Source organism: Coptis chinensis, chromosome 3 (assembly GCF_015680905.1).
Source record: "Coptis chinensis isolate HL-2020 chromosome 3, ASM1568090v1, whole genome shotgun sequence".
Lineage (NCBI taxonomy): Eukaryota > Viridiplantae > Streptophyta > Magnoliopsida > Ranunculales > Ranunculaceae > Coptis > Coptis chinensis.
In genome coordinates this window covers 105,276,135-105,294,356 of record NC_141458.1, presented here as the reverse complement: position 1 = coordinate 105,294,356, position 18,222 = coordinate 105,276,135, and the positions used below count along the sequence as shown (strand labels likewise).

At 36.3% G+C, this 18,222-nt stretch overlaps 2 protein-coding genes, 4 long non-coding RNA genes and 1 other non-coding gene across 12 annotated transcripts; 3 read left to right on the top strand and 4 right to left on the bottom strand.

The window, feature by feature from the left end:
* The first annotated feature begins 652 nt into the window (after window positions 1-652).
* Window positions 653-1,163, top strand: LOC147512537 (uncharacterized). The gene is made up of 2 exons (XR_015217220.1): window positions 653-899; window positions 1,090-1,163. It is a non-coding gene; the product is annotated as an uncharacterized LOC147512537 (long non-coding RNA).
* Window positions 1,164-1,924: 761 nt separating this feature from the next.
* On the top strand, window positions 1,925-3,029 carry LOC147512536 (uncharacterized). 4 transcript variants are annotated; one of them, XR_015217218.1, is made up of 4 exons: window positions 1,925-1,962; window positions 2,073-2,216; window positions 2,365-2,590; window positions 2,797-3,029. It is a non-coding gene; the product is annotated as an uncharacterized LOC147512536 (long non-coding RNA). The 4 variants fall into 4 exon arrangements; XR_015217219.1 differs by having other exon boundaries at window positions 1,925-1,966; XR_015217217.1 differs by having other exon boundaries at window positions 1,925-1,983.
* A 201-nt stretch (window positions 3,030-3,230) lies between these two features.
* Window positions 3,231-6,377, bottom strand: LOC147512535 (uncharacterized). 3 transcript variants are annotated; one of them, XR_015215009.1, is made up of 4 exons: window positions 6,331-6,377; window positions 5,132-5,313; window positions 4,662-4,739; window positions 3,231-4,235 (listed from the first exon to the last, which is right to left on the bottom strand). It is a non-coding gene; the product is annotated as an uncharacterized LOC147512535 (long non-coding RNA). The 3 variants fall into 3 exon arrangements; XR_015215007.1 differs by having other exon boundaries at window positions 3,231-4,143; XR_015215008.1 differs by having other exon boundaries at window positions 3,231-4,143; window positions 5,132-5,259.
* A 1,379-nt stretch (window positions 6,378-7,756) lies between these two features.
* LOC147512534 (peroxiredoxin Q, chloroplastic-like) lies at window positions 7,757-9,581 on the top strand. Its single transcript, XM_086595575.1, has 4 exons — window positions 7,757-8,025; window positions 8,106-8,243; window positions 8,738-8,827; window positions 9,139-9,581. The coding sequence occupies exons 1-4, from the start codon at window positions 7,831-7,833 to the stop codon at window positions 9,355-9,357; spliced, it is 642 nt and encodes a 213-aa protein (XP_086451701.1). The 5' UTR covers window positions 7,757-7,830; the 3' UTR covers window positions 9,358-9,581.
* Window positions 9,582-9,845: 264 nt separating this feature from the next.
* Window positions 9,846-13,798, bottom strand: LOC147512533 (uncharacterized). Its single transcript, XM_086598739.1, has 5 exons — window positions 12,921-13,798; window positions 12,211-12,733; window positions 11,373-12,164; window positions 10,894-10,977; window positions 9,846-10,241 (listed from the first exon to the last, which is right to left on the bottom strand). The coding sequence occupies exons 1-5, from the start codon at window positions 13,524-13,526 to the stop codon at window positions 10,177-10,179; spliced, it is 2,070 nt and encodes a 689-aa protein (XP_086454865.1). The 5' UTR covers window positions 13,527-13,798; the 3' UTR covers window positions 9,846-10,176.
* Window positions 13,799-15,146: 1,348 nt separating this feature from the next.
* LOC147512532 (uncharacterized) lies at window positions 15,147-17,845 on the bottom strand. Its single transcript, XR_015217215.1, has 2 exons — window positions 17,705-17,845; window positions 15,147-15,478 (listed from the first exon to the last, which is right to left on the bottom strand). It is a non-coding gene; the product is annotated as an uncharacterized LOC147512532 (long non-coding RNA).
* Window positions 17,817-17,889, bottom strand: TRNAA-UGC (transfer RNA alanine (anticodon UGC)). Its single transcript has one exon. It is a non-coding gene; the product is annotated as a tRNA-Ala (tRNA).
* Between the last annotated feature and the right edge of the window lie 333 nt (window positions 17,890-18,222).

Genomic DNA, 18,222 nt, shown 5'->3' with positions numbered 1-18,222 from the left:
TAATTGTGGTTAAAGTATCAGTGTCTACTATGGCCTTCATTTTAAGGAAATGTTGGCTAGACTGTGTTTTGAGATGGATTCTCAGTTAAATTCCTTTCATAACAATAGCATTCTCCACTGACTCATGGATTATGGCATAAATTTAAATCGTGAAAATAGATGTATTTTTCGTCATTTATCTAAATTTACCAAATTGTTTGAAGACATTATGGTTTATTATGGTTTGTGATGAGGTGATAAAACTTTCTTTGAAACTTTACAATGCACTGTATGCAAGACATGGAGATGGCAGTGGTAGATCAAAGCAGAAGCGAAAAAAAAAGTCGCAAGGCAATGTTGAAACTTGGAATGAAAGCCATCCCCAGTGCGAGCAGCGTCCACGATCAAGAAGAGCAAGAATGTTGGTCACATGCCTTTAGCTTAAGCTTTTGAAAAATGTTATCTGTAAATGCGAAAGTGAATTTTGGATTTTATTTTTTATTAATGCTTTCCTAAATGATTTTTCACATTCTTTGTCTCCGATTTTGTTTGTCATCTCAAAACCGGGCGTATTTAAGATCCCAACATCGATACCTATGTCATATTTGGGGAGGCAAAGATTGAGGATTTGAGCTCACAACCTGGGACCCCGGCCGTGCGGAGCCGATTCAAGGCTCCTGATCTCAGTCATGTTATCTCCAAACCAGAGTCATCAGCCATGGCTCAGGACGATGAAGATGTGGATGAGACAGGGGTAGAGCCAAAAGACAAAATTAGTGATGATGCAGGCTGGTGTGTCAAGATCAAAGGCAGTGAAAGCGTTCAAGGCTGCTGATGGTGATATTGTTTCTGCCATCATGGAGCTAACGAACTAAGAGAGCCTTTTTGGAGCATATTCTCACAGTTGAGACAAGTATAAGGTTTTTATATTTGTTTGGCTTATATATATGTTTTTTTTCAGCTTTTTTTTTCGGTTACTTATTTTTATGAAGCCCGGCTGTTTTGACAAAGTTAGCTTAAAAGCAACTTTTGCTTGCATAATTATATGTATCTTTACTAAATTACTATTATAGATTGTAAACTTATGGGGGCTTTCATTACCACTTGCAGACTAACTTCAATGGCCACCACTGGAACCCGATGGGGGTGTAGTTATGTCTCGGAATGCAGGCTTTAGTGAACAGGTTAACTTCCAATCTTATTCATAACACATACTTTGTATTTTACATATTCTGAACTTTCTATGCATATCATGAATATTTCAATGATGGAATATTTAAAGAAAGATCTATGATGTTTAATTATTAGCTTCTATTTTGCAGTCTTGAATTCAAAATTAGTTGTGATGTTTTTTAAGTTGTGCGTACAAGATTTTGTAACCTACTTAGGGCTTCTTAGTTTTTTTTATAACAATAACACTTTTCAGCTTTAATCATTTAAAACTATTCTTGGGTTTACTTTCAGCAGAAAAAGCTTTACCAAACATGTCATAATCGTAACTGGGATGGTCCATTTAAAATATTCTCATCCACTTTTTTTCGTTTTACGCAGCTCAACACTTATTTAGTTGGTTGATGCTCTATAACGCACTACAATGAAACCCATTTATAAAGCAGAATTACGCAAAATCTATTGGCATTCTTTTACATGTGTTTTGTTTACTCCATTGGAGAGTAAATTCTATGTAAACATTTGATTCGCCATTTAGAGTTGTTCACAATTAGGGTTAGTATGTTCATAATAGCCAACTAAGTCTTGACAGATTTATTAGGAGAAGTGCACTATCGCGGTTGCGCATTAAGGTTAGAAGATGTCCAAACACAAAAACTTTGTGAAATGGATTCTTTGTAACTTATTGCTATTCCTTTAAAACATTGTTCTGTACATTCATTGTTTTTCTTTGTTAGTGGCAGAAAAATCGGATAGCGAGATTGGCAATAGGCATTTGCAAGCATGAAGTCTGGTGAATGTGCTTTGCTGCATGTGGGTTGGTGCTGCTATGAAGTTGTTAACGCCATGCTCTGCACTACCCATCATTTTTCATATACAATTTTTTATTAATATATTCTTAGTATTGGTTTTGTTTGATGTAGAGGATATATTTTTTTACTGAGTTTTTTGAAGAAGAAATAGTACGACAACGTATCATCTACAACGACGACAAATGAATGGAGGAGGTTCTTTGTGGAAAAATTTGACTCTGATCGACCAACTAATTATCAATGGAAGTTATCAATGTGAGGTTTGTTTATTGTTGTAAGATTCCATATCCTAATATCACAATTATGAAAGATATTGACACCGCACAAACATAACAACATTTAAGACTTATGACATTGAATTGCTTCATAAAGAAGTACAACTGAGTAAATGTTTCCCTGACAGGTTATTCTGTTTGTGTACTGCTATGCCAGACAGTCATTGGCTGCTGACGCTAAGCACTCTGCTATGACTGGCTACTATGACAAACAATCATTGGCTGCTGATTCTAAGTACTTTGCTATGACTGTGCTAAGTACGAGGGAAATAAGGAAGATGTCAATGATTGTCTCAAATCCTTGAAAACGTCAAGAATATGAATTAAAGTTGTTGAAGCTTCAAATTTTGGAAGGTAATGATTCACCGTGTTTCTTGGAACATAAAAAAATCCCAAATGAAATGAAGGTTCAATTAGATATAGTGTTAAACAAATGACATAAAACTATCAAATGATTACATTTGTTGCCTCTTTAAGAAAGTGAGCTTTAGTAGTAACATTTTATACCTCTTTACGGAATACTATTTTTATATCATTGCTGAAGTCAAGATTCAATGCAGAGCTTTCCCCGTTGCTCTAAGGCAATGACTGAGATTGGATCACAGAATGAAAAGAACTTTGCAAGTCCTATTCTGCAGGAATATAGTGAACGTAAAAAAGGAGCAGCAAATTTGGTTTGTCCTCTTGCATCAGAAATGGACATTAGTTAAAGCTGACAACACGGTGGTGAAGAGAGCAATGGTTCACCACCCGCATTCATTCCATGTCAATATTGTTTTTTTTTTTCTTATTATTGTTACTAGCAAAAGGGCACGTGCGATGCACGTGATATGCAAAATGAAACTTGAATTATACTATTAATTTGCTAAAAGATCCCACTATTCGATTTCAATTTTTTTTTGTTAGATGTTCTACTTGCAAAAAAACTTAAAGTACAAAGCTTTGTTATATGCTTAATATGGTGAAGAATTTCTTAAGAATGCATCGAGTAACATTTTTGTAAGAGAAGAAGAAAAAATAGATATAAGATTCACGGCATGTGAAAGTAATAATATATTATCAACATAGATATAATGGGGACAATGTGTAACAAATTACCGGTAACTAATCTTCAATTTTCAAGCCTTGCTAGGTGTTTTCTCTATCATAAGCAGGTAACTCAATTTTGTAAAACTCCAAAACTACTGTGCTAGTTTCATATAGTAAATGGCTCAATCCTCCAAGAAGCATTTTCCTCAGGAGCTCTCGAGCAACAATTTCAGCATTGACATGAGCTCTATCAAAATCTTATACATGATCTGGCATACCCTTGCTTACTACGGATGACAAACATATATTTTCTTCACAGTCTATGCATAACTCCTAAATAGCAAACAATTAAACTATTATAGATACGAGTGAAGATTGTCGTTGTGTAGATCTGTTAGCATGTTAACGGTCGTTGTAATTTTCTGATCCATCCCCACCCTCCATGTTATCAAGGTTTCATCCATTTAGCCCACTTCATCTGAAACGATGATGAGTTATGGCATTCGGTTCGCAGATGACATTGTAGTCCCCTTTCTTGAATACCTTGGAGGCTTTATCCATAAGTCCATGCTTGCAAAACACAGCTTTCAAAGCAGAAACCAAAGAGTCGAACCAGATTGAAGTGATGGGTTCTTCCAATGGTACCCACCTCTTCCATAAAGTGATCTTCAATTCTCTTGTCAGAACTCCCATTCAGAATCTTCACTGCTACTGGAGCTTCATTATCTAAAATTGTGCACCAAACCCACCTTCGCCCAAAACGTTAGCAAAATTGTTGGTAGCAATCGTTAGTTCCTGAGAGGAAAATCTGATGCGCTTCTCTCTTTTCATCTCAGCAGAAACTTATCCACAACAATATTTCTTCTTCGAGCCATCATCTAGTAAAAGTTTTAAAAGACCGTTGTAGGTGAAACAGTATGCAAACCACAATTATGAATATTTACAGAAGCGCACAGAAATTATCAGACTCCTGAATAAGAAACCACCAGAGACAATTTTACGGCTTGGTTAATAAGCTATTTATCTTATTAGGAATCACATATATTCTAGTAACCAATTGCTTATTAGAAATCACAAACCGTTAAGGTTTTCAGTAATAAGTCCACTAACTATTCTCAACATTTATCGCTAGGAAGTTTGCTAGGAAGTTTCCAAGGGAAGCACATTGTTAGGATGACTTTGGGAATTCCGTAATCTATCATTTTCTACATAAAGCACGTTCTGTGCTACTAAATTGTACTACTTAATGTGCTATCTCACCTTCTTGTGAAAATTCGAAAAGGCTCTTGCAGGTGAAAAAGTGTGCATGCCACCGTCATTAATATTTACAGAAGCGCGTATAAATTATCAAACTCCTAAATAAGAAACCAAATTGAAATTGTGAGACAGAACTTACTGTCGCCGAAGAAAATTATGACAATCCATAACGTTAGTAGCGGAGGATCCATTACTCCTAAGGCAAAAAAGATATCACCTGAGATGGATTGGTTATTAGGCGATTTTTTATCTGAAAGAGAATGAAAAGATCATGTTCATTCTACTAAACAAACTGCCTAATAGAAATTCCAATGTTTGTCTATTCATGAAATTTAACTGCTAGGAAATTTCCAGGGGCAGCGCGATATGGGGATGACTTTGGGAACTCATAAAACAAATATTTTCAGCTAAATGCAAGTTCTGCAACACTAAACTGTACTATCTAATGAGCCAATCCACATCCAGTGAAAATGGTGATAACAACAGGCGCTAAACTTCGTACTCAAGCTCTGCCATCAATTTGTATCATATTATAGATAGACAATATCAAATGGAGAATGCCAATGTGCAGCTAGATTATGTGGAGATATGTTCGAAAATATAAAGTACCTGCATGTCTCCCCAAAGTTTAGTGCATTCTGAATGTCTTGGTACAACTTGGACCTAATAATCTGCTGATTATCCCGATAAAATCTCATCTTCATTGTCTCAAATATGACACACATGTCAACCACAAACTGTTGTAGAAGGCAACATCCCAAAAGAAACAATGAGACTTCAGAGGGCTGAATCTGAATATCAATTAATGAACATAAGCAATATGGAAAACCAATATATGGTTCTATGGAAAAACCATTTTTAGCATAACATATCACTTTAATCAGCTCTAATATCATGCAATGTATCGACAACATATCACCTTATTAATATATTTAGTTATTTACAGTTCAGTCCATTGTACTAAGTCAAAAAATATAGAAAGTAGTAAAAAAAAAAAAGATACATCACGTGATGTATTGTTTTATTTGTTAAAGGGATGCTAAGAAAATGTTCCTGATTTAAAATCCTTACAAATTGTGTCATAATGTAGCCATAATAGATTGCAGCGAAGTGTGCATTCATTTACAAATTGTGTCATCTAAGCAAAATGCAGACGACAATCCACAGGCAGATTGAATGCCTCTCTCTTGACAGAGCATTTAGCTTCATTTATCTCTTGACACGCGATTTGACAGAGCATATCATTTGAGTTGGTTTATCCTAACAATTACTAAACACCTGTAAAAGGGCATATTTGCCTGAGTTGGTAGACCTCGTCAAGCTGCGGTGGAAAAGTAATATTCTACCTTATACAACATCACAGTGTAACACTTTCCATCCTCTTTTATCTGGGCTTTGGACCAGTAACGCAAGAATGCATTATTATATAACTTAATAACTTATTAGTAATCATCTGATCATGAGTCAATAATTATTTGGTTTACGCCATGAATTAAACGAATAACAATAAGCAATAAAATGCTAGGATTCTCTGAAGTGGGTCATACCTAGGGTCAACAATTGTGATATTCAACCATCGCGCTTCACAATTAATCAGGATGCAAAAATATTGATGAGCAGAATAAAACAACACTCTAAGTGGAAGCAAATAAACGGAATGTGTTTAAGTTATAAATAAGTGAACCCTATAGCAAGAGAACTTTGATTTCAAAATTGAGTAAATAATAATTAAGCACATCTTCTTGTGATCAAATTCGCAATACCATAATAAGGAAAAAGAAAAAATAATAGAGACGAGAGATGTGTACCCGTTGATGATCCCCTTTCGGTGAAGCGGCAGTGCGCAACTGAGTGGTCAAAATTCTTTAAACGCTTGGCAGTAAGAAGACCGGGAAATCGAAACGCAATAATAAGATTCGTAAATCCAGACACGTCGATCTTGAGAAGAAATGGCAACTGTTTCGTGACCCTATCTTTAAATAATTAAATGGTTAAGTGGTTAAGTTCATGTAACAAAGCAGGACTTTCAATATTGAAGAAAACAAAGTGTAATAAACATCGAAATCTAAAGTATGAGTAAAGGACAGCGCAACTTAGGAATCTAAAGTATGAGAAGAAGTTCACCTCGAATAAACTCTTCGAGAAGGAGGGAGCATGCATGTTCTCAAATTTGAATAGAGAATTTGTTTCTTGACTGGTGGCATTTTTGGAGGAAGAGAGATGAAGAGAACATGGCTTATTGTTTATTCATGAAAATTGTAGCGAAACGGTGCATCTGTTACTCGAGCAGTTTCTAACTTTCGTACGTGGTTTAGCGTAGAAAATAGGTAATTACATGTATACCCTCGAAGAGTTAGAACCCCGAAAATTTAGGGGGTGAAACTTTCTGGTACCCTTTTGATTGAAAAGTTTGGTTTAAAATGGAGAATACGGGAACTAATAATCGGCGGCAAATTTTCTCATTATATATAAGATATTTATTTTGTGGTTGAATTTCTTATATGAAATAAAGAATGCTATTATTCAGGAATGAACTTCCATAATTTACAGTGGTTTACATAGTATCTGTGTATCTTATATATGTGAACTTACATTTGCGTTGTATTAGTTGTAACAATATGCTATATTAATGTTGTGGAACAAAAGAAATTAGCTGTTAATTATGCCTATGCATTGGTGGCCTTACCTGGTTGAGTAGGTAATTGGTAGAAACTGGGGTGAGATCAACTGGGAGCTGGTTGTTGACACTCCCATGGTTACAACTGCTTGCACTTCGCCAGTGCAAAAAGTACAACTTTTAGGACGCTACTTAGGATGCTACTGACACACTTTTTCTTCCTTTTTTAAGCTATAAAGGTTTCCTAATGATCTATCATTCCAGTTTTTTACATCCCATGTAAAAAACTCAAAATACAGGTAAATACAAAATGGACTAAGACAGTTAAGTATAGTTGACTCTAATAATTATATAAAAATTAAGCTCAAAATACAGGTAAACCCAAATGTTTAAAGCATACAATGAAACAATAACAATCCCGGCATCGCCAGGTGAAATGCTAGTATATATATATATATATGATATATCAACTTTTAGGGCTTTGATTCAATATTTCAGGATGCCGATATTTTGTACGATATGGTATTTTGTTCAAAGAAGATTCCCAACGGTAATAACAGTAATCAAGGGATTCAAGGCTATAGGGTCAGCAATGTTCCACGCCAAAAGGCAATCTATCTCCATCTCTTTTCATACTCACACAAAGCACAAACCCCCTCTCATTTCATTTCTTCTCCACATTCAGCAACTCATGGCTTCTCTCTCTTTCTCTACCCACTCTCTTTCAGCCTCATTACTTCCCACTCCAAGCACCAAGACCTCATCTTCAAAGACACTCTCCATTCTCTCCACTTCTCAGTTTCATGGTCTCAAACTCTCGTTTTCTTCTTCTAATTCAGTTTCATTCCCATGTGTTTCTACAACCAAAACTTCCATTTGTGCCAAGGTACATTTATCTTGGGACAGCAAATTATGTGTCCTGAAGTATAATGTTGTGTGGTAATTTTGTAATTTTTGTTTTTGCAGGTTTCTAAAGGGTCTGTTCCACCCGCATTAACTTTGAAAGATCAAGATGGAAAGAGTTTTAGTCTTTCAAAGTATAAGGGCAAGCCTATTGTTCTATATTTCTACCCTGCTGATGAAACTCCTGGCTGTACTAAACAGGTATTTCTTGGTACTTTAATGTTTTAGAGATGGTAGAGATTAGAGAGCTAAGGAACTCTTGACACTTAACTAACTCCATTTATCAAATGTGAGAACTATGAGTGGTTGGTGGAGTAAGGACACAGCTTATAAAAGAAAATGGTAACAGAAGAGAGAAGAGAATGGTTATTCAAATATGGAATTTTCTATAGGTATCATAAATCAACCAATCCAGTGATTCTTGTTGAATTGCAATTAAGTTCATCCTTGGGGTGGGGGATAAGACTGGTATTCGGCCTATTATTCAAAAATATTAGTTACCGATATTTTAGTTCATCACTTGCCAACATGCTTCTATGTGGTAGAAGAATAGAAGATGGACTAAGATTCTGTAAATGCATTCATGTTAATAAAGATTTTATCGTGTTTATCAAATAGGGCTTGTGTACTTTCTACTTAAATTTGCGTCTTGCGGTTATTGTATTTTCTGGGGAATGATCATTTTTCATATACAGGCTTGTGCTTTTAGAGACTCATACGAGAAGTTCAAGAAAGCAGGAGCTGAAGTCGTAGGGATCAGTGGTGATGATCCTTCTTCACACAAGGTATACTGTTCCTAGCTTCTTAACTTCCTAACAATAAACCTTTGAAACAAACTGATTACATAAGAAGTTAAGAGTAAATGCAATGTCGTGGGAACTGATACAAGACTAAACGAAACAAAATTGGGCAAAAACCCAAGTGACTTTCTAGCATTCAAGCAAGAGGATAGTACTTAAGAGTAAATGCGATGTTGTGTTATACACTTATAGTATCTAAAATATAGCAGTTCCGCAAACACTTATATGTTTTTCTATGCAGCATACACCTGCTCATGTAGAATTCTTGTTCTCTAAAATTGTTTTGGTGATTACAGGCATTTGCAAAGAAGTACAGGCTTCCATTTACATTATTGAGTGATGAGGGTGACAAAATCAGAAAAGAATGGGGAGTCCCGTCAGATTTATTTGGAGCATTACCTGGGAGACAGACATATGTTCTTGACAAGAAAGGTGTGGTTCAACTGATTTATAATAACCAATTTCAACCCGAGAAGCATATAGATGAGACACTAAAGCTACTCCAAAGTCTTTGACTCATTTTTTATGTGCTTTATTCATTTTTCTTCCGCTTCTTATTACTGTTCCTATCGACGTGAATTTTGTAAGCCAATAAAGTTGTAAGATATTTCTCTGCGTCTCTTGAGCATCAGTATACTCTTGGTTTGCTGTAGAAATTATGTTCTAAGTTCTGATTTGTAGTCCGTATGATGAGGTTGAATTGTATAATATCATGTATGGAGCATATTCTTCAAGTCAAGCTCTGTAAATGTCTACTCCTGCTTTATTTAAGTCTGAATTGGTTTAAGTTCTGAACCTACCAACTGAGCCCAATCCCCAATGTCAGCTTATGTATTGATTTTGCGTCATCTAAATCCTGACTAATATCTCCACTAACACTTTACAAGGGTAAAAACGATTGCTCTGTTCAAAACTTCAAATAATGGGCAATCGATATTCAAATTTGGCATTGTTCATATCACTATCATACTTACAATATTATCTGCAAACAAGTCGAAAACAATGAACCGCCAAAAAAAATCTTTTACTAAACATGCTTGCCTAATACTTGTGTAATTCATTTATACATCCGCTATCAAAGAAAAATAAAATATGATAAAATAAAATCCTTGTACTCTACATCAGCATCTATTTGCTAAGTAGGTGACGACAGATCGATACTGCCAACTAAAAGGCCAATATCACAAGAAAAAATGGAAAACCTCACATATTTATGAAGAGGAAAAGAAGTACATTGAACTTATGTATACCCCTTTCGAAGATTTGACTTTAATGGCCATCAGCAACAGATGAATACAAAACCAACACAAACGGGACATCTGTTTTAGTGGTTGTTACCTGGGCTTCAAGTCGCTTCCTTTGCTTCGAAATGATGATAATGAGAAGAATGACCTAGGAGCTGTAAGTTCAAGACAAATTAAGTCAGTTTGTGTACCGAATCATAACAAGTGTTACTCATTGGCAGAGATAAATTAATCCATTTCATAAATCAGAACAACAGAAACTTTAAACAACAAATTCAGGATAGTAACCCTGAAAATCCTCTTTTTAACCAAACAAGTTTAGGTAATAGCAAGTTCATATAGTTGGAGGGGTTTATATGATGAAGGCCATAAGAGGCAGGATAGTCAGATTTTGTATTTAACAATGCCAGTGTCTATCAACCTAAAGAGCTTCTGGCAAAAGAACAAATGATAAAACATCTAAACCAAGAACTAATGTAATGATCAGAGGGTGAAGAAGGGGGAGGCTTTCCTGTCAGTTAATAACACGGTAAAGTAGAGTGACAGGTATGTAACTTCCAGGAACATTAAACAAAAAGAAATATGGGCAACAATTCAGGAATAAGCATCTCACAGATGATCAGACAAATGATAATTTCAACAAGGTTAAACTTTTGTTTCTTGCTAGGCCTCTTTCCCCTCCCCAACCCTCAGCAGATGCACATCAGTAATTCAATTAGCTTGACTTCTTTTGTTTAAGAATTAGTATAGAACTCAATTAATCATCATAAAACATAAATTCTGCAGCATGTGTTACTAAGCACTCACCTGTCAGTGAACTCCCTGATAGATGATGGGACTTCAGTTTATAGTTTTCTGGAGTTGCCGGAATAGAGCTATACAAGGCTTGAACTGCATGGAACAAGAGGATTTCAAGTTAGCAAGTCATCAATTTTAATTCTCTTCTGTGGAACACATAAAATAAAACTTTTGTTCCAGACAATGAAGATCCTCAAGACTGACCTTAGATACTAAGTCATAAGCCATAAAAACTTTACAGTATCGTTACTTTATTTGCATTAAGTTACAATACATCTCCCTGCAATCCTCTTGGAGTTGGTGTGATTTAATTAGTGAGAAATTAGGGTTTATGTGAGACACTACCAGATTATATAACAAATTTCATTGAAGGTTATTCATAAGTTACGTAGGATAATTGGTCTTCTTATTCATTAACCATGCATTTAGTTGCGACATCCACCAAAGAGGGATGTGAAAATAAAGCTAGTAAAACAACAGGAAGTTACCTTCTTCGCTAATGAATCCGACTTCACCCTTGAATGCCTCGTAAGAACAATGACCTTGTGAGATTCCCATTCTTGACTTCCGGAGATCATCTGATGATCGACTAGCCAAATAACGGCCATCATCAGTATCATCATCACCTTCAGAAGTTGTTGAAGACATGCAGTCTACCTGGCCCTCTGTCCCTCGAGTTTTTCTCCCAAACATCAATAACCGTTTAATACCTTTTGTCACACTGTGAGACTGCTGATCAGATGCGTTGGCTAGGAGAATTGGTTTCTGAGTAAGACCCCATTTCTTTAAAATTGTTCGAGGTGGACTAGTCTCCAACTTACTGAAAGATGAAGAATTCCATGATGCAGGACTAGCCATTGGAGAGTCCATGGAAACATCAGTATCTAATCTCCTGTGCATATTAGAAAACGGAGAACGCATATTTGAGCTCCTTGGAGCATGGCTCTGTAATGGTGAATCCTGCATAGGCCCTGCAGAACTGTGGAATGTTGAACGCCCTGTAGCAACTTCACCTACCGAGTCAGATTTGATAGGAGTGCTTGATTTCAGGATCACAATGCCATCTGATTTAGGAATACCAGATTTTTCTGATTCTTGGCTTAATCTTGAATCATCACTATCTACATCAGTAGGTGTACTTTTAATCTTGAAACCTTCTCCACTTATCTCTTTAAGCATTCCTAAAGAATCCTCCCGCTTGTCGACCATTTGACTAGACACTTCTTCGCCATTCATGGTCTCAGATTCAATTGTAACTTTCAGCTTAGCAATACCAGGCCCTGCACGGGACCAATACCATTACCCTTCTTGAGGAATGGCTTTGACTCACCATTCTTCGAGCTGGTGTCATATTGGCACCATTTGCTTTAGGAGGTAAAAATTCCTTTGATTTATCAGGACTTACAGAGCTCTTCTTCATAGACTGAGACCGCCATACATTATCTTTCTTAGCAGAAGGTAAATGTCCATTGGTGCTCTTGCTCCGTGGAATGTGTGTATTCTGTGAGCGGGTTACTTCCTTGTGCGTTCCTGGTGAGGGTTTTGTGCTTTCCTCTTTGAAGTCAGAGAAATTTGGAAGTGACTGTCCAACAGGGTTTTCTGGTACAACCCTTCGCCTTGCAGAACCAAAGTTGGAACCTTTGGAAGACGGTCGAGGAATAGGTGGTGCTGAACTGCGTGGAATGGAGGACGAAAATGTTCTACTCTGCGAAAGCTTCTTAGACTGGGTGCTCCTGCTAGAACCATTTTCTAGATGTATCTCACTAAAGGGTGTATCTCCTCGAAAACGAATTTGTTCTGAAGAATCAGATACACCACCATCTTGAATCTGAGTAGTCTCTATTGCTTGCTACAGAGAAGAAAAATTGATTTAGATAGCTTCAAAAGAAAGATTAGGATGTAGATTTAGTAAGCTTCAAAAAAAAAATTGTAGGACAAGTAATCACTTCTAGTTTACCGATTATGTACATAAATGTTCAATCCTATAACCTGGTATTAAAAGTTGATACAGTACTTTTCTAATAAATTAAAAATACCTGCTCATTGTTCTTCTGGACTAAACACATATCAAAGGACCTTAACTTCTCTGCACGCCGTCGGGATTGCAGAGTGGATTCCCGTTGATCAGAAGACACTGCAAAGTAGGCATTCATTTCAGCTCTACAACACTCAAGCCTCTCACTCATTTCCATCATCTTCTCTTCATTTTGAACTCTTCTTGAATCCCATTCTCCCCTCAGCTTTGCATCTCTTTTCTGCATATACAGGTCATAAAATTTCCCTCTCGAGTTATTCAACCGACCCAACTCCACAAGATTCTTATTCGGATTGAGTACAACTGTTTCTCCAGCTAGTCCCCTCTCAAATTCCTTCTCAGGTAGCTGAACAAGACTAATATCCTCCTCCTCTACATCAACTGGACTGACTCTCCTCGACGAAACCAACTGACTACCAGAAACCCGAAGTTTGTGAGCTGCAAAGAGCTTCTCTAATTCATCCGCCTTCATTTGTAACTCCTCATTAAGTTCTTGATTTCCTTTCAGCTGCCTGGCCTTTGAAACTTCATTATATTGGCCATCTTTTGCACTATCCTGGAACATTTCTGTTTGTTCTAGGCCAGAGTTTTGTCTATGTATCCTCATTGCGCTTCGTCCTTGAATCCAACTGTTAAGATCCTAAAGGCGATGTTTACTTAGTAATACGTCAACTTGGTATTAGAGCATGAACTAAATTGCGAGCGCACTTCTCAAAACTATATCTGGAGGCTAAATGCAAGTTACACCAACAACCAGCTATGTACTACTACTATCTGTGAAGAATATTAAGGTGGCTGCTTAATATGCATTTAGTCTCTGACTGCAACAGTATGTCAAACTGAAGTTTAGAAAGAACTAGTCCAAATAGATTCTTTCTTCCACACTTCTCCTTTGTGCTAACCCAAAGTTGACTAGTTCTGAAAGCTGAGTCAATTAGTCGGCTGACTCAACTGAGTGACTCAGTTGTAGTTTCTGTTTCTAGCTTTCTTGTACTTTGCTCTTGCTTTTCTAGATCCCATTTGGGGAAATGGCTCCTTGACACGTGGAGGGTTTGGATTGTTTTGGTTTTGTCAGGTTGTAATTTGATACTGTTGATGATGATGTGAGGATTGTGGTTAGAGTTAAAGTGGGTCCCATGTAGGTTTGTTTGGTAGGTCGTTTTTTTGGTTGAGGTCTGGCATGAAGGACAAATCTGACCCGGAAAGAGGAATCAGACGGCACAGTGGGAACTTTTGAGAATTTAATATTTTTAATGATCAGTAATTAAAGCATGCCGTCTCTGACTAATTAAGAGGAGTTGATCAAAGTCAATGTAAATGTTGTTGATCAAAGTCTAATTGGGAATGAAAAAGTCTTGGTCTGGTTCTTGGTAAAGGTTTGTTAAGAATCAAAACTGAAAACAATATTGATATTCTAACTTTTAAGTTACTGGGAATGGAATTGAATTGGAACTCAGATAAGTTTAGTTAATGATAAGTGAAGGCAATATTGATAAGTTGTTCATGAACAATAATTCGGAAGTGTAGTACTTCATGAGACTTACAGTTGAAGACTCAACAGAATGTGTACAGGCAGCCTGCCCTGTTAGTATCATAGCTAGATGGAGAAGTTACCACAAAAAATAGGTAGATGGAGAAGTCAAGTTAAAATATTCAAGGCTCCAGGCATCTAGTGCCCCACATACGAATTGTACATTTGAATAAGGTCATTTACTCATATTGTACCACGGCCATTTTGCTTCCAAGTTCCAATGACCCAATCGATTCTGAGCGATTAAATATGCTAATGCAATCTAAATCCGTTAGTCTCAGCAATCGGAATTGGAGTGCACATTGAATCCAAGTAAACATGTATCAGACTATGGGATTAAGGTATTTGGGATTAAAAAATTAAAGCAGAAAACAATGGAAATCTAAATTGTCAAATTTGACTAAACATGAAGAATTCCGATCTGAAGTAACCATTTATATGTTTTGACAAGTTCACTTCTGTCATCTATTTAGGAACCAGAATCTAGTTAGAGAAGGATTGGCTTTCTTCTCTAACATTCCTCTATTGAAGTTCCAAATAAAATGAAAACTGATCAGGTTAACCATCCAAAACTCTGAATCTGATCTTTACCAAAAAAAAAACTCTGAATCTGATGCTAACTTCACATGCTCACATAATCACATGTACAGTTTTGTCTCAATACAACAAGTCTGTTTGCTTGGCAGTTGGCAGGGATTCTTGAAATGAAAATATGACCAGTTGCATTGTCTGATGATAGTTCAACAGTTTATAGCAATGATACAATTTGAGACATTATTCATGCATGACAATATAACAGGGATCATATGAGACGTAATCTGTTACCATTTACTTGAAAGTTGAAACACAAAAGATACAGGAAAGATACGACCGTTCATTCATCAAGCTTGATATGCATGGACATGTGCAAGCAACTCTTCATTCTTCATCCAGGCATCCCTTGATGTCCCTCTGGGAGTGAAACACCATTTTGGATCTTTTGATAAAGACTAAATAATTACCGTCACATGCCAATGTTCATAATTGTACTGAGAATAACAACAATAACAATCATAACGATACTAGAGAAAGTGTTATATCGAAATCTAAAGGAGGGAAGGAATCCAAAGCTCAAGACAGTTAATTTTGAAGTAGTTTAAAATTCAGAACAGGCAACTGTAGAGAGATAAATAGACTACTTCAAATCGAACTCTTTAATTGCCACAATAACATATGTTAGCTTCTTGATGATGAGTCTAGCTTGTTGCATTATTATGGTGAAACTTTCTGTCTAGTCTAGTCCACATTATTTAAATTGATATAGGTTTTGGGTGAGATAGTTGTTTACCAGAGGCACTCCAATCTTAAGTAAACAACAATGCAACATGATCTCAAGAGAGTGAAAGAAAGTTAAAATGAAAAGGCAAGCAGAGTAGATTCAAGTGAATCACATATCAAGGCATATACTCAAAGTAAGCTTTGTGGGATCCTGTTTTTATTATTGTTCCTTGCATGAGAATGATATCCTAGTCAGATTTATCTGTAGTTGAAAAAACCATGGAGACAGATAGCCCCATTGGACACTGAAGACTCGAGGGACTCCGTGCACCTTATGCTACATGAGTGTATTTGTTTCGTTCGGGGTTCTTTCAATTTTCTGGAGAAGGCACTTACACCAAGTATCATAGGTGTTTTGCTAGCTCTGGCACATGTAGATTGGCCAGAAAGTGCTCTTATCCTAAATGAGCTTGGAAAAAAAAATCCATGAGGTAAATGTTTCTTGGTGTGTCGTGTGCCCTCTGGAGTCTGGTCTAAAAACAACGGTGTCATGAGAACCTTATTCTACCTTGGCAAACACCTCCCTCTTGGGTAGTTGGGAAGCGCATCTTTCCTAATTGCATGTCTTTTCATGTTTTCCACTGTTCTACCAAAAAGTTTATTCCACCAAACCCGTCATGATTCCAATTTTAACCAGCGGAAAATCTAGCGTTTGTTCTAAGATATTTCTCTTTGGCCTAATTTCTGCAAAATAACTTAACTAGCCTTAATTTAAGGGCTTTATTATGACTAATCTATCCAACATTAATCATGTTTCCTAGTCCATAATACATGTCTCTTCTTAGGAGATTTTCCCACAAGACCACACATTTTCACAATCAAACTTCCTAGTCCTCAAAAGTCGAATCCATATCAATAAGTAGTGTCTGAAGGGAAGAGAAGCAATCACATTTAAATTGTTAAGATTACTACCATTGATGACGGTTGGTCAAAATTCCTTTCGAATTAGTTTAATAAACTGGAGTCAATCTACAAAATCTTAGCTGGGCTAAAAACTTGAAATAGCTCATGTAGCTTCCTTTCTTCTTTCTATCTTGAGTAATACTTCATAAGGATTATACATGTCCAATTGCATTGTTATCCAATACAATGCCTGAGTCTTGCTCTAGAGTTGTCACTTCTCACTGCAAGGTGTTTTGCACTTTTGCTTGCCTTGTAAAAACTTAATAAACCTATATAAAAGTGAGAGATAGCATGTACACGTTAAGGTTAAGTTCTCCTAAACTTCCCATGCTGTGGATCAAACAGTCCAAGCACCATTCAATAGTTCCACCATCTGGGAAGAGATTATAAATTGTGCTTATCACATTGTTTACCGCCTTACCGGTCTCACAAAGGAAGGTATTTCCATACAACTTACTTCAAGTACTTTACATATCCTTGTGAGCCTAACTAGATAACACCCCCATTTCCTAGTAACTGGAACTCCAAGATACCGCGTCACTCAAACACCATGAAAAAAGAGACTGGAAAAGAATGTAATTCAACATATTATTCTACAAATCAAGTTAGCTAGTACTTTTATCTGCTTAGTAATTGCTTCTATGTCACATAAAGTGATGTAACCACTGCTCCATAGATGCTAGGAAATAGGAATACCACATTTTTGCAGGTATTTAAATTTAGTTAGTGATTTAGGACTTGCGTCCAATATGTCACATACCTATGCCGTAATAACTAGTTACATATCATTAGGCTTCACCTAAAATAACCAGAGTAGTTAAGAAATGAATATTATGATTGATGTAGTACACGGTACACGTGGACATATATAGCGAAACCCAGACTAGAAATAGGCGTTGCAAACTTGAAATAGCATGGAGAGATCGATAAGTTCAAGATTACATTAATAAAGAAGATGGTCCAACACGCCACAAAGAAAAAGAAAGAATAAAAACTGAAAAACAGTAAATTAAACAACAAGTAATTAACAGTACCTTATAATCTGTTTGGCTGTGAGTGATAGTTCGAAGTTCGAACGTTTACAAAATACGAATGAGAAATAATAAAAGAAAATTAACAAAAAGTGGAAAAGGAATTTGTATTGTATGGAGATGCAGGGGATCGAACCCTGTACCTCTCGCATGCAAAGCGAGCGCTCTACCATTTGAGCTACATCCCCACTCTTGCTCTTTGTCTATTTTACAAAATGTTATAATTACTATACGATCAAGTTGCACCAACTGATGGGCCACGAAATCAAAGTCTAAGCACGTGTTGAAATTAAAATTCATATTCATCCTTATGTGTTATGTCATTGCCAACAAGTGGTACAACGTCAAAAGTCATATCGTTTTGCTTTACCATGAATAAAAATAGTTATTATGGATATGTGGAATCAGGGAGTGACTCTAGGACAAAATTGTCAAAAAATTAATTCTTGAACACTATTTTTTTTTTACTCATTCACAAAGACCGGATAGATGAAAAGTCAAGTATATTCTTGGTGTGAAAT